We start from the raw sequence: 16,941 nt of genomic DNA, 5'->3' as shown, positions 1-16,941 counted from the left end.
ATACACAACTAAAAAAGAAAATGTCAGGCCAATATCCCTGATGGACACCGATGAGAAAATCCTCAATAAAATACTGGCAAACCAAATCCAGCAGCACATCAAAAAGCTTATCCACCATGGTCAAGTTGGCTTCATCCCTGGGATGCAAGGCTTGTTCAACATACACAAATCAATAAACGTAATCCATCACATAAACAGAACCAATGACAAAAACCACATGATTATCTCAATAGATGCAGAGAAGGCCTTTGATAAAATTCAACATCCCTTCATGCTAAAAACTCTCAATAAACTAGGTATTGATGGAACATATCTCAAAATAATCAGAGCTATTTATGGCAAACCCATAGCCAATATCATACCAAATGGGCAAAAGCTGGAAGCATTCCCTTTGAAAACCGGCACAAGACAAGGATGCCCTCTCTCATCACTCCTATTCAACATAGTATTGGAAGTTCTGGCCCAGGCAATCAGGCAAGAGAAAGAAATAAAGCGTATTCAAATAAGAAGAGAAGAAGTCAAATTGTCTCTGTTTGTAGATGACATGATTGTATATTTAGAAAACCCCATCGTCTCAGCCCCAAAACTCAAGGTGATAACCAACTTCAGCAAAGTCTCAGGATACAAAATCAATGTGCAAAAATCACAAGCATTCCTATACACCACCAACAGACAGAGAGCCAAATCATGGTGAACTCCCATTCACAATTGCTACAAAGAGAATAAAATACCAAGGAATACAACTTACAAGGGACATGAAGGACCTCTTCAAGGAGAACTACAAACCACTGCTCAAGGAAATAAGAGAGTATGCAAACAAATGGAAAAACATTCCATGCTCATGGATAGGAAGAATAAATATCATGAAAATGGCCATACTGCCCAAAGTAATTTATAGATTCAATGCTATTCCCATGAAACTACCATTGACTTTCTTTGCAGACTTAGAAAAAACTACTTTAAATTTCACGTGGAACCAAAAAAGAGCCCGTATAGCCAAGACAATCCTAAGCAAAAAGAACAAAGCTGGAGGCATCATGCTACCTGACCTCAAACAAAACTACAAGGCTACAGTAACCAAAACAGCATGATACTGGTACCAAAACAGATATGTAGACCAATGGAACAGAACAGAGACCTCAGAAATAACACCACACATCTACAACCATCTGATCTTTGACAGACCTGACAAAAACAAGCAATGGGCAAAGGATTCCCTATTTAATAAATGGTGCTGGGAAAACTGGCTAGCCATATGCAGAAAACAGAAACTGGACCCCTTCCTTACACCTTATACAAAAATTAACTCAAGATGGATTAAAGACTTAAATGTAAAAATCTAAAACCATAAAAACCCTAGAAGAAAACCTAGGCAATGCCATTCAGGACATAGGCATGGGCAAAGACTTCATGACTAAAACACCAAAAGCAATGGCAACAAAAGCCAAAATTGACAAATGAGATCTCATCAAACTAAAGAGCTTCTGCACAACAAAAGAAACTATCACCAGAGTGAACAGGCAACCTACAGAATGGGAGAAAAGTTTTGCAAGCTACCCATCTGACAAAGGTCTAATATCCAGAATCTACAAGGAACTTAAACAAATTTACAAGAAAAAAACAATCAAAAAGTGGGCGAAGGTTATGAACAGACACTTCTCAAAAGAAGACATTTATGGGGCCAACAAACATATTTTAAAAAGCTCATCATCACTGGTCATTAGAGACATGCAAACCAAAACCACAATGAGATACCATCTCACCAGTTAGAATGGTGGTTATTAAGAAGTCAGGAAACAACAGATGGAGAAACAAGAGCGCTTTTACACTGTTGGTGGGGGTGTAAATTAGTTCAACCATTGTGGAAGAAGACAGTGTGGTGATTCCTCAATGATCTAGAACCAGAAATACCATTTGACCCAGCAATCTCATTACTGGGTATATACCCAAAGGATTATAAATCATTCTACTATAAAGGCACCTGCACACATATGTTTATTGCAGCACTATTTACAATAGCAAAGATTTGGAACCCACCCAAATGCCCATCAATGATAGACTGGGGAAAGAAAATGTGGGACATATAAACCATGGGATACTATGCAGCCATAAAAAAGGATGAGTTCATGTCCTTTACAGGGACATGGATGAAGCTAGAAACCATCATTCTCAGCAAACTAACACAGGAACAGAAAACCAAACACCACATGTTGTCATTCATAAGTGGGAGTTGAACAATGAGAACACGTGGACACAGGGAGGGTAATATCACACACCAGGGCCTGTCAGGGGGTAGGGGTAAGGGGAGGAAGAGCATTAGAACAAATACCTAATGTATGCGAGACTTAAAACCTAGATGATGGGTTGATAGGTGCAGCAAACCACCATGGCACTTCTATACCTATGTAACAAACCTGCACTTTCTGCACATGTATCCCAGAACTTAAAGTAAAATAAAAATTAAAAAAAAAGAAATTGAATTTATTATCAAAACTTTCCTGCAAAGAAAACTTAAGGTCCAGATGGTTTTACTGCCAAATTCTAACAAACATTTAAGGAATAAATAATACCAATTCTATACCAAGTCTTCCAGAAAATTAGGGAGAAAAGAACACTTCGCAACTCAGACATCCAGGCAAAGGCATGACAAGAAACCAAACCTATGCTGGTCCAAGTGCAGTGGTGTTTACAACTAATTGGTCATCACCATTTACAGATTTCTTTGTTCCTTCTCCACTCCCACAGCTCCATTTTAATAGCCTGTAAACAAAAAGTATTTTAAAAAATAAAGAAGAGGCCAAGCGCGGTGGCTCACGCTTGTAATCCCAGCACTTTGGAAGGCCAAGGCGGGCCTGTCACTTAAGGTCTAGAGTTAGAGACCTCACCAACATGGTGAAACCCCATCTCTTCTAAAAATACAAAAATTAGCCGGGCGTGGTGGCAGGCACCTATAATCCCAGCTACTGGGGTGGCTGAGGCAGGAGAATCGTTTGAACTTGGGAAACAGAGGTTGCAGTAAGCCGAGATGGCACCACTGCACTCCAGCCTGGGTGACAGAGCAAGACTCTGTGTCAAAAATAAATAAATAGAATAGAATAAAAATAATTTAAAAAAAATAAGAAAGCCTAGAGACCAATATCTCTCATGAACATAGATGCAAAAAGTTTTACCAAATTTTAGCAAAGAAATTCAATATTATATAAAAGGATAATACATGTTGACCAATACAAATTTGGACCAATTCAACACCAATGAATGTAATTTACCATATTAACAGATTTAAAAAGAAAAAAAAACCATCATTTCAATAGATGCATAAAAGCATTTGATAAAGTTCAATACCCATTCATGATAAAACAAACAAACAAACAAAAATACTCACAAACTCTCAGTAAACTAGGAATAGATGGAAACTTCCTTAACCTTATAGGGGACATATACAAAAAAACTACATCTAACATCGTACTTAACTGAAAGACTGCATGCTTTCTCCCTAAGATTGGAAACAAGGCAAAAAAGTCTGCTCTCACTGCTCTTATGAGCATAGTTCTGAAAGTTTTAGCCACTGTAATAAGGCAATAAAAGAAAATTTAAAAGCATACAGATCAGAAAGGAAGAAGTAAAATTGTCCCTATTTACAGATGACATGATGGTCTATATAGAAAATCCCAAGTAATCTATTTTGAAAAACTCCTATAACTAAGAAGTGAGTTCAGCAAGGTTACAAAGTCAATATACAAAACTCAGTTCTATTTCTGTATACCAACAATGAACAATCAGAAATGCATTTTTAAAATACCATTTATAATAGCATCAAGAATATAGAATACTTAGGGGATACATTTGACAAAAGATGTACAAGACCTATATGCTGAAAACTGCTGAAAGAAATTAAGGAAGACTTAAATAAATGAAGAGAAATGTTGTTTTCATGGATCAGAAGATTTGGTATTGTTATGGTGTGAATTCTTTCCAAACTGATCTATAGAATCAAGGTAATCCTGTTCAGCGTCCCAGCAGGCTTAAAAAAATTGACATGCTGATTTTATTTATTTATTTATTTTTTTGAGATGGAGTCTTTCTCTGTTGCCCAGGCTGGAGTGCAGTGGCATAATCTCAGCTCACTGCAACGTCCGCCTCCTGGATTCAAGCACTTCTCCTGCCTCAGCCTCCCAAGTAGCTGGGATTACAGGTGTACGCCACCATATCTGGCTAATTTTTGTATTTTAGTAGAGATAGGATTTTACTATGTTGGTTAGGCTGGTCTTGAACTCCTGACCTCAAGTGATCCACCCACCTCAGCCTCCCAAAGTGCTGGGATTACAGACGTGAGCCACCACGCCCGGCCATGACATGCTGATTTAAAAATTTTATGGAAGTACAAATGTATTTATATGAAAATTTAAAATTCATATGGAATCGCTTTTTTAAATTCTGAAAAAGAAAAACAAAGTTGAGGAAGAACACCCAGAAATAGGATCAAATATATACGATCAATTGATTTTTGATAAAGATGCTAAGGCAATTCAATGAGGGAAGCATAATCTTTTCAACAAATCAGTGCTGGAACAATTGGTAGCCACATGTAAAAATTAAACCTCAACCCTTAATTCACATCATATATGAAAATTTATGATTCATAAAATGAATCATATATTTAAATGTAAGAGCTAGACCTGTAGAAAATGGTAGAAAATCTTAGTGACCTTAGATTTGGGAGAGATTTATTAAATAGGAAACAAAAATCATGATCTGTTAAAGAAGAAATTGATTAATTGGACTTCATAAAAATTTAAAACACGGCCGAGTGCAGTGGCTCATGCCTGTAATCCCAGCACTTTGGGAGGCTGAAGCAAGAGGATCGCTTGAGCCCAGGAGCTCAAGACTAGCCTGGGTAACAGAGTGAGATTCTGTCTCTAAGAAAAAAAAAAAAAACAGGTGTAGTTGTGTATATCTGTGGTCCCAGCTACTCAGGAGGCTGAGGTGGGAGGATCACTTGAGCCCAGGAGGTTGAGGTTGCAGTGAGCCATGATCATGCCACTGCACTCCACGTTGGGAAACAGAGCAAGACCCCGTCACACACACACTCACACAAAGATTGTTCTTTAAAAGATAATGATAAGAAAATGACAACACAAGTCACAGATTGAGAGAAAATATTTGCAGAACATCTATCTAACAAAGGACACATATCTAGAATTTTTTTTAAAAAAACCTCAACTCAATAAGAAAACAACCCAGTTTTTAAACATTGGCAAAAGATTTGAATTGATACTACCCCAAAATATATATGCAATTAGTAAATAAATACATGAAAAATAAACATCCTTATTCATTAGAGAAATGCAAATTAAAACCGGTGAGCTATAGGAAACACCAGTTAGAATTGCTAAAAGTAAAAAGACTGATCATATCAAGCATCGTTGAGGCTGTCTAGCAACTGGAGCTCTCATACACTGCTGGTGGGATTGTAAAATGGTTCAACCATTGTAATGGTTAACTATGTGTCAACATGACTGGATTAAGAGACGCTCAGACTGCTGGTAAAACACTATGTCTGGCTGTGTCTGTGAGAATGTTTATGGAAGAGGGCCAGGCGCAGTGGCTCACGCCTGTGATCCTGGTACTTTGGGAGGCCAAGGCAGATGGATCACCTGAGGTCAGCAGTTTGAGACCAGCCTGGCCAACATGCTGAAACCCTGTCTCTACTAAAAAGTACAAAAATTAGCCAGACTTGGTGGTGGGCACCTGCAATCCCAGCTACTTGGGTGGCTGAATCAGGAGAATTGCTTGAACCCAGGAGGTGGAGGTTGCAGTGAGCCAAGATCACGGCTTTGCACTCCAGCCTGGGTGACAGAGTGAGACTCTGTCTGGAAAAAAAAAAAAAAAAAAGGGAATATTGATGGAAGAGATTAGCATTTGAATTGGAAGAGTGAGTAAAGATCTGTCCTCACAAATGTATGTGGGCATGATCCCACCACTCAGGGCCTGAATAAAACAAAAAGATGGAGATAGGGCAAATTTGATCTCTCTGATTGAGCTGGGACATTAACTGCCCTCAGACACAAACACATAAAATGAAAAGACAAGCCATAAATTGAAAAATATTTGTAACACATATGACTGACAAAAAATTTATGTTTAGGACATATACAAACTCTTAAAAGTCAATAAGAAAATTCCATTCATATATGTACCTTAGAGAAACTCTTATAATAACAAATTATGTACATGAATACATGCATGGTTTTTGACAGCAAAAACCTGAAAATAACTCACACGTCCGTTGTCAATAGAATAATTTGTGACATGATCACATGATGAAATACTTCACAGCAATACAATTAGTTAACTATAGCTACACAGAACATCAGGTTGTATTTCAGTTGAGTTAAAAGAAAGCAAGTTGGCTGGGCATGGTGGCTCACCCGTGTAATCCCAGCACTTTGGGAAGCCAAGGTGGGTGGATCATGAGGTCAGGAGTTTGAGACCAGCCTGGCCAATATGGTGAAATCCCGTCTCTACTAAAAATACAAAAATTAGCCGGGCGTGGTGGCACACGCCTGTAGTCCCAGCTACTCAGCTACTTGGGAGTCTGAGGCAGAAGAGTCGCTTAAACCCGGGAGGTGAAGGTTTCAGTGAGCTGAGATTAAACATATTGCACTCACTCAACAGAGTGAGACTCCATCTCAAAAAAAAAAAAAAAAAAAAAAGAGAAAGTCTTAGAATGATAAATACAGTACAATTCCACTTACTAAAAGTTCAAAAATACAAAATGATTACTACATAAAATAAAGAGAGTGATAAATATAAGGTAAAGATTGTGGTTGATGATGGTGGGGAGGGAAGACAGTGTAATCAGACAGGGATCTATGCAGTACTTCAAGGATAAGTGTACTAGTCTGTCCCTTCAACCATATAAGGGTTCAAAAGTATACACTGCATTATTTTTTACACCTTCACATTTTTAATAAATATTTTTATCTACTCAATTAAAAATAAAGAAAAGATAAGGATTAGTCCACTAGTGACAAGCCAGGAATGGCAAAGGAGGGCATCCACCACCTAATTGGTCTTGGGATGGGATGAGAGCTGGGATTTGTCCCATCTCCCCCTGAGTATTCTGAGGCGATCCTGATGGAGGAACTTACTCAATAAACTGAATCTCAGTCTCCATGAACACACAGCAGACCCAGTGTTGCTTTTTCCTCCCAGTGAATCACATCTATTCTAAATAGCTCATTGATTAAGCTTCAAGCGAATAAATTTTCCCAGCAGCTTAATGGAAATTTCAGTGTAAAGAACTTGATAGCTTCACCCCAAATCTTCAGAGGGCTCCTTGCCTTCCATATTGACAGTGGGGTCCTGCAAGGATTGCTGCAGATGGTATAGGGGAGGGTCTCTATCCGGGTAAGATGCTATGGTAAGGGCAGTAAAGAAGAAAGGGTGACATAAGGAGAGAAAGATATTGTGATTTGTTTAGAAGCCCCTTAGCCTCTGCCTAACCCTGAGGGTCTATGTTTTATGTAGTTTTAGGAGTGGCGATGCATCTAAACACATTTTATTCATTTAATTTTTACACCTGTAATCCAGCACTTTGGTAGGCCGAGGTGGGCAGATCACGAGGTCAGAAGATCAAGACCATCCTGGCTAACAGGGTGAAACCCCATCTCTACTAAAAATTCAAAAAAAATAGCCAGGCATGATGGCACGCGCCTGTAGTCTCAGCTACTTGGGAGGCTGAGGCAGGAGAATGCCTTGAATCCTGGAGACGGAGGTTGCAGTGAGCCGAGATCGCCCTACTGCACTCAAGCCTGGGTGACAGACTCCATCTCAAAAAAAAAAAAAAAAAATTATTAGGGCTAGCTAGGCTTTTCTTCCTCTTCTGAGGCTTCACATCACATCAGCTGCAAGGCTTATTGCCTCACTGCCTTCCCCAGCACCCATATTCAACCACCCCTGGACTCCCTGGGGCCACCTGCACAAAAGCGTATGCCTCTCAGATAATGGAAATTTTATTCTAAATGCTTATTTTAGACTCAGAAGGATCCACTCTCTTATGCCCGTGTGGTTGATATGTCTGCTGTGACCTGTGGTTTTTGCACAGTTGAAGGGTCATACTGTCCCTCTCTCTGCCTTCAAGGAGGACCAAACTACCTTCCCCCATTTCTCTCTCTCTCTTTTTTTTTTTTTTTTTTTTGAGATGGAGTCTCACTCTGTCACCCATGCTAGAGTGCAGTGGTGCAATCTCGGCTCACTGCAACTTCCGCCTCCTGGGTTCAAATGATACTCATGCCTCAGAAGTAACTGGGACTACAGCCATGCACCACCATGCCCATCTAATTTTTTTTTTTTTTTTTTTTTAGTACATATGGGGTTTCACCATACTGGCCAGGCTGGTCTTGAACTCCTGACCTCCAGTCCAGTGATTGGCCCACCCTGGCCTCCCAAAGTGCTGGGATTACAGGGGCATGAGCCACAGTGCCTGGCCTACCTTACCCCATTTCTGATGGCTCATTTCATCTCCAAATAACCTACTGGAGGCCTGCTGGGTGTTACGATGAGAGAAAGGGGAGGAATGTGGTCACTGTGAAAAGACACATGGGCCCTACCATTGAGGAGGCCTCAAACAAATAGCAAACATTCAGAGGCAGGGACAATGGTTCCCAGAAGGCCATCTGGAACTGAAGGGAGAGGCTGTAGCCTCTATATTGCTCCTATTCCTGAGTCTCCTCAGGTTTCTCAAGATATAGGATGCCTCCTGTCTCTAATTTCCTCAGGATCAGTGACTTGAGCTTTGGCTATGAGCCTAAGCCCTGAGCTGACTGCTGGATCCTCTGGGAATAGATTTTCTTTTTCCTCTGCTCTTTCCCAGTGGACTCTCCCTGCCTTGTACTCATATTTCCACTGAGACTGAGCAGCCTTAGTCATGCTCCAGAAACAGAGAGCTGACACGAGTCTAGAGAAATTTGCATGCAAATTTGTGTGGGCTTTGGATAGTCAGAGCCTACTAGAGACTAATCTGATATCTAACTTGGTGCCATGACTAATCTTCCTTCTCTGTCTCTCTACCTTCTAGTCACTAGAACCATATAAGTGTTGGAATGGGCAGGACATTTGAATTCTCGTCATTGATTCCCCAGTGATTTTCTATTGGCCTTCAAACAACATCCCACCTTCTGTCCCCAGTTGCATCACCAGTGAAAAAGGTGGTTGTTGCACTGACCTTTCCCAGAGTGTACAAGAAGGCCAGCTGGCTATCAGACAATGACATGCTTTGAAAGGCCCCTGAGCTCTGTGAGGAAATTCTTGAACTGTTGAGAGTGCTACCATTTTGTCACAGCCCTAAGGACGCAGATGATGCTGAAAGCGTGTTGGCCAAATCTGAACGATGAAAGCCAATTACAAACTTGAAAATGAAAACAGACCCCAGATGCAAGGAGATGAGACAGTTAGATTTACTTCCTCTTTTCTAATCTGAGAGGTTTCATGTTGAAGAAAATCAGTGTTGGGGTTGCAGGAGACCTAAACACAGTCACCATGAAGCTGGGCCGTGTCCTCATGGCCTGGGCCCTTTACCTTTCCCTTGGTGTGCTCTGGGTGGCCCAGATGCTACTGGGTAAGTAAAATATTTGAATATTGGTGTGGGAATGGAGCTTTGCTTAACTTTGGAGAAAGGAACTGAAGGAAAGAAACATGGACTAATTCTGGCCCTCCAGAGAAGCAGTGTTCAGGTGGAATAAGAAGGGTAGGTATAAGAAAGTTTGGTGTGCAAGATTGAATGACTTTCTGAATATAAAAATCTTCCATCCTGAAAGTCCCCTCTGATCATGATGTCCTCTCTAGCTCTAATCTCAACTCTTTTCTTTCACTTATGAGACAAGTTTTCTTAAAAGAGTAGTTTGCACTTGCTATCTCCACTTCCTCACTTCTCACACACTCCTCAATGCTTGCAGCCTGGCTTCCACTGGAATCGGTTTTGTCTAGGGCACAACGATCTCCATATTGACTGGGTTATGGCATGCTTTTCAGTTCATATCCCGCTGGACTTCTCTGCTGCACTGGGCTCTGTTGATCACTTACTCCTTCTTGCATTCTCTACTACCCTGGCTTCCCTGGCACCATTTTCTCCTCGTACTGCATGGACTTCTCCTGATCCCTTAATAGCTTCTCTTCTCTTCCCCTTAAACACTAGTGTTCTCTGTGGTTATAGCCTTGCCTCTGTACTCCTCTTTCTTTACACAATCTCCTTCATGAGCTTATTTGTCTATATAATTTTTGCCACTATAACTCTGTGTTTAAGAGTCCCAAATCATATCCCCAACCCTAACCATGCGTTTGAGCTTCACATTCAAATATCAAGCTTCATACCAGAAATATCTACCTACATATCTCACAAGTGTCTCTGCACCATGTGACCAGAGCTGAACTTATCTGTCCTTTTGGCCCCTGCCTCATCTAATTCATTTTCCACTTTCTGATCTCAGCTAATGACACCAGCATCTACCCTTACAAGGCCATAAACCTCAGAAACAACCTAGACTCTTCCTTCTTTTTCATTCTCTATATCTGATCAATCATTAGGTTTGGCAAATTTTACCTTCTAGATTGTTCATAGAAGCAGTCCCTTGCCTGGATCATCACTAATGTCTTAGGACAAGCCCTCATCCTCTATGACTTGGGCTATTCCAGTAAATTCCTAACTAATCTCCTTGTCCAAACCTTGTGTTCTTGAAATGAATTCTGTACCCTGCAGACAGAGTAATTTCTAAAACTCAAGTTTACCAGCCCAAATTCTGTATCATGGCACAAAAGGCCAAGCAGCCTCTACTTTTACCCTCTCAGCCTTGTAACTTATGCTCTAATAAATCTCAGTCAGTTCGTATTTACATACTCACACACCAGACTCTTGCCTGTCTCTAAGGCTTTGCTTATACCACTATCTCCACCTGAAATGAGCTCTTTCCATGGCACCCTATTCTCCTTCTCCTTGCAAATATGTAGGTACCCCTAAAGACTCAGCTTAAGTGGTATCTTTTCCAGGCAGCTTTTCTTGAATGCTTCTTTCTGCTCCAATGGCTGCTTGGGATATATTTTTCTTATAATATTTTCCTACTTACGCTGAAATAATATTTTCATCTACCTGTGTCTTCCACTAAATTGAGAGCTATTTGTGGGTAGGGACAATGTTTTTCTGTTTTTGTCTTGTGATAAGAACTGCAGACTTGGAATCAGATACTCCAGTTTCAAGCCCCTCTTCTATTTACCAGCTCTATGTCACTTTAGAAAATCACTTTTTCTATTTCTGGTTCAGTTTTCTCATTTGTAGAATGAAAATAATAATACCTACCACCTAAGGTTTATTGAGTGAGTTCCTGGTAACCCAATAAGATTTTATTTTATTTTATTTTGTTTTTTGAGACAGGGTCTTGCTCTGCCACCCAGGCCGGAGTGCAGTGGTGCAATCACTGCTCACTGCAACCTTGACCTCTTGGGCTTAAGCAATCGTCTTATCTCAGCCTCCCAAGTAGCTGGGACCACATGCAAGTGCCACCACGCCTGGCCAATTTTTAAAAAATTATTTGTTGAGACAGGGTCTCTCTGTGTTCCCCAGGCTGGTCTCGAACTCCTGGGCTCAAGGGATCCTCCCACCTCAACCTCCCAAAGTGCTGTGATTATAAGCATGAGCCACCGCGCCTGGACAAGATTTTATTTTTAAAAAGAAAAAATGGAGAGGAGGCAGAGCACAGTTGAGTGACAGTGGAGGAACTGAAAATAGGTAGCATTACAGTGAAGGGAGCTGAGAAAGGATGGAAAGAAAACACCTGGTACTGATGTGATGAGAATTAGGAAGTAGGGAGGGGCCTTGGTAAGGGACATGACAAAATCAAAGAAGAACGCTGGGCTATTAGGATTGGAAGAGAATAAAGGCAAGTGGGGCACGAAATGACAGTCGGGTGGAGTGAAGAAGTATGCACATGTGAATGGCCATGAGGCTGGAGGAGGGGGAGAATAGTTAGGCAGATAAAGAGCAGTCCCAGAGAAGGGAGAAATGTCACTTCCCTTGCCTGGGTCTACCATGAAGGAAAGAGATAGGTTGAGGAGATGTGGTGAGAAATGGACAACTCTGAATTTCAATCTGGAGCAAAGAATTGTTCCACAGTTACTAATACGGACTGGGAGGAGGGGGAAAAAGACAGAGAAAGCTCTGTGCCACTGCCAGGGAAAATTCAAGTGGAAGAGGACATTAAAGTAAAGATGGCTGAAAAGTGAAGACCTGCAAGGGGGAGGAAGAAAGGAGGAGAGACACTGCTGGGTACTGAAAGCTCTTTGATAGATAACATATTCAAGGCAGAGGAGCCAAGTGAAGTTTGGGAAAATCAGAATATGAAAGAAAGTCCCCAAGGAAGGTCTGAGGACGGAAGTAGACCATATCTGCACAGTGAAGTAAAAAGAACACTGATTTTGAACTCAGACACACCTGCCTTTCCCGCTCCATTGCTTAGTCTCTTTTTAAGCTTTGGGTATGTTAATTTGGTTTTCTAAGTGTGTGTTTTTAAGATTATAAAATGAGGATAAAGTCAGATACCTGGAAAGTTTGTGAGGATGAAGTAAGATACTGCACACAAGTGCTAGCAGGGTCTGGCACCCAATGAACATTAGAATCTGATGTCTCCCTTTCATTCCTGTCCTATGCCTCCCTGCTTCGAGTTACCATTGTCTTTGCTCCTGGTTTCCTGTACCAGCAGCTGGATGTCATGCCGGTGAGTTTCACCATTCTTTCATTCTCTCCCCTCGCTCTTCTCCAAACCACAGTGCATTTGCTGAGAGCACCTGGACGCCAGTGAATCAAGGTCAAAACTATCCCCCTGAGACACTCACAGGGGTCTTTCTGAAAAAAAAAGGTTTTGGTGTCTTACTAGTCTCATTCTAAAAAGGATGATTATCCTGGGAGATGGAGGAACCCTGTCCTCTTTCTCCAAGTTGCAGCATCATTTTCTGGTTCTCCCTGGGCCATGCCCTCTTCAGCTGCCAGTTTTGAGACACTGCAGTGTGAGGGACCTGTCTGCACCGAGGAGAGCAGCTGCCACATGCAGGATGACTTGACTGATGCAAGGGAAGCTGGCTTCCAGGTCAAGGCCTACACTTTCAGTGAACCCTTCCACCTGATTGTGTCCTACGGTGAGGTCCTGGGAAGGCCTGAGCAGTGCCCCAAACCCCTTCTTTCAGCTTCAGCGCCCATGCAGGAAAGTGTCCCTAGGAAACTGGCCATGGGATGAGGTACTTCCTTCCCAGTCTTCAGCCCTCAGCAACCAGGGTGCTCTAAGTCCTAGGCCCTAGGGAAGTTGTCCCATACTCCCAACCAGGGGTGAGAGTTTACCTGGACCCTCAGAGAAAGTTTAGGGGAGTAGGCATCCCTGGGGGTAGCCCCCAAGGGAGGCCCTGGGTGACACTCAGCTCTTTCTCTGGACCATAGACTGGCTGATCCTCCAAGGTCCAGCCAAGCCAGTTTTTGAAGGGGACCTGCTGGTTCTGCGCTGCCAGGCCTGGCAAGACTGGCCACTGACTCAGGTGACCTTCTACCGAGATGGCTCAGCTCTGGGTCCCCCCGGGCCTAACAGGGAATTCTCCATCGCCGTGGTACAAGAAGCAGACAGCGGGCACTACCACTGCAGTGGCATCTTCCAGAGCCCTGGTCCTGGGATCCCAGAAACAGCATCTGTCGTGGCTATCACAGTCCAAGGTGAGAGCTAGAAGCAGCATCGTCATGGCAGGGGAGGGTAAGGAGAGACAGGGAGCCCAAATTGTCTTTCTTTAGCCTGGAGGTAGCAAGATCATCAACAGATTATGGAGCAGGTTGCTGGCCAATGCCTAAGTTGGGCTTCAAAAGGGACGAGACCTCAGCCTTTTGAAGTCATCCAGCCCCACTCAGAGTCCAGCATAGTTCCTACCACCCAGATCTATGCATCCCAGGGCTCACTGATTGGGTGTCTGGACAACTATCAGATTTGCCCATCTGTGGATCTTTCCTAGTCCTGTCTACTTGCAGAAAGAACTTGACAGCCCATTCCTGCTGGAAACAGGGGAAAGGAAGTATGACTCCCCAAGGCTCTTCACCTGCATGTGTCTACCTGTATATAAGATGGCTGAGCTCTTCTTTCTTGCCTATCTTTTTCCCAGAACTGTTTCCAGTGCCAATTCTCAGAGCTGTACCCTCAGCTGAACCCCAAGCAGGAGGCCCCATGACCCTAAGCTGTCAGACAAAGTTGCCCCTGCAGAGGTCAGCTGCCCACCTCCTGTTCTCCTTCTACAAAGATGGAAGGATAGTGCAAAGCAGGGGGCTCTTCTCAGAATTCCAGATCCCCACAGCTTCAGAAGATCACTCCGGGTCATACTGGTGTGAGGCAGCCACTGAGGACAACCAAGTTTGGAAACAGAGCCCTCAGCTAGAGATCAGAGTGCAGGGTGAGTTCGCATCAGAGTGCAGGTTGTCTGTTTGGCATGCGTGTGAGTGAAAAGGAGGGATAGGATGAATTGGTCTGTGAGCTGGGGTTCAATGTGAGCAGGTTAAGAAGGGACACAGAGGAGGCAGGAACAATGGGCCAGAATCCCTGATGATGAGAGACAGCACAAATAGAGAACTTCTCCCTCTGACTGTGGTGCGCACCTCACCAGACCAAGAGCTGAGCCAGCTCCACACCTGCTGCCCCACAAGCCTTAGCATTCCCCCCATGCTCTCTGGGCATTTATAGGAATTTAATGTCTGGAATGAAGATGGGATAGTCTGAAGTCTATGTTCAATCCTGGGAGCCACTGTTAAGAGGCTGCACTTGACCCGAAACACTCCCAGAAGAGGTGTCCAGGGTGATAAGGGGGCTTGAAGTCATGTCATATGAAAAATAATGGAAGGGGCTGGAGATGCTATCCTGAAGAGGAGGTGACTCAGAGGCCAGCAGAGGTGTCCTCAAAAAGCTGAAGGCTGGCATTAGCACAAGGAATTGGACTAATGTCTTATGTAATAAAGAGGCTGACCTAGAACCAGTTACCACATTCATGCTTCAGGGAATTAGATTCAGCCTTGATAGAGAAGGAGCTGGCTAATAGTTATAGCTGTCCAGTGGTGAAGCCTCACTGCTGAAGAATTTCAAACAGAAGTGGCCAAGCTTCAGATTAAAATTTGGACCAGGAGGGACACTAGAGTCCTCAAGTCCCTGCTGCCACTGGGCCCCACAGCCACTTTCAGAGAACAAGAAAGATTGGCCAGGGATGGGAGGGAAGGGCCAGAGTCAGACTTCACTCTTGTATGTGCCTCCTGCCCCGTAATCCAGGTGCCCCCAGCTCTGCTGCACCTCCCACATTGAATCCAGCTCCTCAGAAATCAGCTGCTCCAGGAACTGCTCCTGAGGAGGCCCCTGGGCCTCTGCCTCCGCCGCCAACCCCATCTTCTGAGGATCCAGGCTTTTCTTCTCCTCTGGGGATGCCAGATCCTCATCTGTATCACCAGATGGGACTTCTTCTCAAACATATGCAGGATGTGAGAGTCCTCCTCGGTCACCTGCTCATGGAGTTGAGGGAATTATCTGGCCACCGGAAGCCTGGGACCACAAAGGCTACTGCTGAATAGAAGTAAAGAGTTCATCCATGATCTCGCTTAACCATCCCAATAAATCTGATTCTTTCTATGTTTTCTCTTCCTGTCCTGCACATATGCATAAGTACTTTTACAAGTTGTCCCAGTGTTTTGTTAGAATAATGTAGTTAGGTGAGTGTAAATAAATTTATATAAAGTGAGAATTGGAGTTTAGCTATAATTGTGTATTCTCTCTTAACACAACAGAATTCTGCTCTCTAGATCAGGAATTTCTATTTGTTATATCAGACCAGAATTTTGTGATTTAAAGAGAACTAATGGAAGTGGATTTAATACAGCAGTCTCAGTTGGGGGCAGTTTTGCCCCCCAGAGGACATTGGGCAATGTTTGGAGACATTTCGGTCATTATACTTGGGGGGTTGGGGGGTGGTGGGATGTGTGTGCTACTGGCATCTAGTAAATAGAAGCCAGGGATGCTGCTAAACATCCTATAATGCATAGGGCAGTACCCCACAACGAAAAATAATCTGGCCCAAAATTTCAGTTGTACTGAGTTTGAGAAACCCCAGCCTAATGAAACCCTAGGTGTTGGGCTCTGGAATGGGACTTTGCCCCTTCTAATTATTATCTTTTTCCAGCCTCATTCAGCTATTCTTATTGACAAACCAGTCTTTAGCTGGTGCTATAGTCTGTTCTTTAGTTCTAGTTTGTATCCCCTCAAAAGCCATTATGTTGAAATCCTAATCCCCAAGGTGATGGCATTAAGAAGTGGGCCTTTGGAAAGTGATTAGATCAGGAGTGCAGAGCCCTCATGATTAGGATTAGTGCCCTTATTTAAAAAGGCCCCAGAGAGCTAACTCACCCTTCCACCATATGAGGACGTGGCAAGAAGATGACATATATGAGAACCAAAAAACAGCTCTCACCGAACACCGACTCTGTTGTTGCCTTGATCTTGAACTTCCAGCCTCCAGAACTATGAGAAATAAAATACTGTTGATTGTAAGCTATTCAGTTTGTGTATTTTGTTATAGTAGCCCAAATGGACTAGACAGTTGGCCTCTGCCACATGGCTGAGTTTATGATATGTTAAAAATACTCATAAAACAGTGTCTCTGTCTACAGAGGGCTTACACTGTGGGATAGAAGGGAATAGTACCCCGTCCTATAACACAATTAAAGCAGGGTATATAAAAATTTCCCACAGGATCCTACTGGGCTCAGAAGTAAGTGACCAAGTATAATGTTGCTAGAGTTGCAGATATTTGTTTTTAATTCATCTGTCTCTGAAATCTTTTTCTTTAATAACACATAATGACTCTGTTTTAGTCTCGTATTAATATTTTTTC

The 16,941-nt window shown here is 42.7% G+C and overlaps 1 protein-coding gene across 3 annotated transcripts; it reads left to right on the top strand.

Moving 5' to 3' along the window:
• Positions 1-9,363: 9,363 nt before the first annotated feature.
• Positions 9,364-16,602, top strand: FCRLA (Fc receptor like A). 3 transcript variants are annotated; one of them, XM_054491744.2, is made up of 6 exons: positions 9,364-9,619; positions 12,750-12,764; positions 13,030-13,182; positions 13,478-13,744; positions 14,182-14,466; positions 15,330-16,602. In XM_054491744.2, the coding sequence occupies exons 1-6, from the start codon at positions 9,490-9,492 to the stop codon at positions 15,623-15,625; spliced, it is 1,146 nt and encodes a 381-aa protein (XP_054347719.1). In that variant the 5' UTR covers positions 9,364-9,489; the 3' UTR covers positions 15,626-16,602. The 3 variants fall into 3 exon arrangements, with proteins under 3 accessions (XP_054347719.1, XP_054347710.1, XP_054347725.1); XM_054491735.2 differs by having other exon boundaries at positions 9,365-9,619; positions 12,747-12,764; XM_054491750.1 differs by lacking the exon at positions 12,750-12,764 and having other exon boundaries at positions 9,410-9,619.
• The last annotated feature ends 339 nt before the right edge of the window (positions 16,603-16,941 follow it).

This window comes from Pongo pygmaeus, chromosome 1 (assembly GCF_028885625.2).
Source record: "Pongo pygmaeus isolate AG05252 chromosome 1, NHGRI_mPonPyg2-v2.0_pri, whole genome shotgun sequence".
NCBI classification, from domain to species: domain Eukaryota; kingdom Metazoa; phylum Chordata; class Mammalia; order Primates; family Hominidae; genus Pongo; species Pongo pygmaeus.
Note: the sequence above shows the minus strand (reverse complement) of the source record. Positions and strands in the feature narration are given on the sequence as shown.

What these genes read in the sequence shown, in the direction of transcription:
- FCRLA (XM_054491735.2), top strand. Translation starts at nt 9,490, where the DNA reads ATGTTGAAGAAAATCAGTGTTGGGGTTGCAGGAGACCTAAACACAGTC. An exon ending in CCACCTGATTGTGTCCTACG is followed by an intron (nt 13,183 to 13,477) that starts GTGAGGTCCTGG and finishes TCTGGACCATAG; the next exon opens with ACTGGCTGATCCTCCAAGGT. An exon ending in CGTGGCTATCACAGTCCAAG is followed by an intron (nt 13,745 to 14,181) that starts GTGAGAGCTAGA and finishes TCTTTTTCCCAG; the next exon opens with AACTGTTTCCAGTGCCAATT.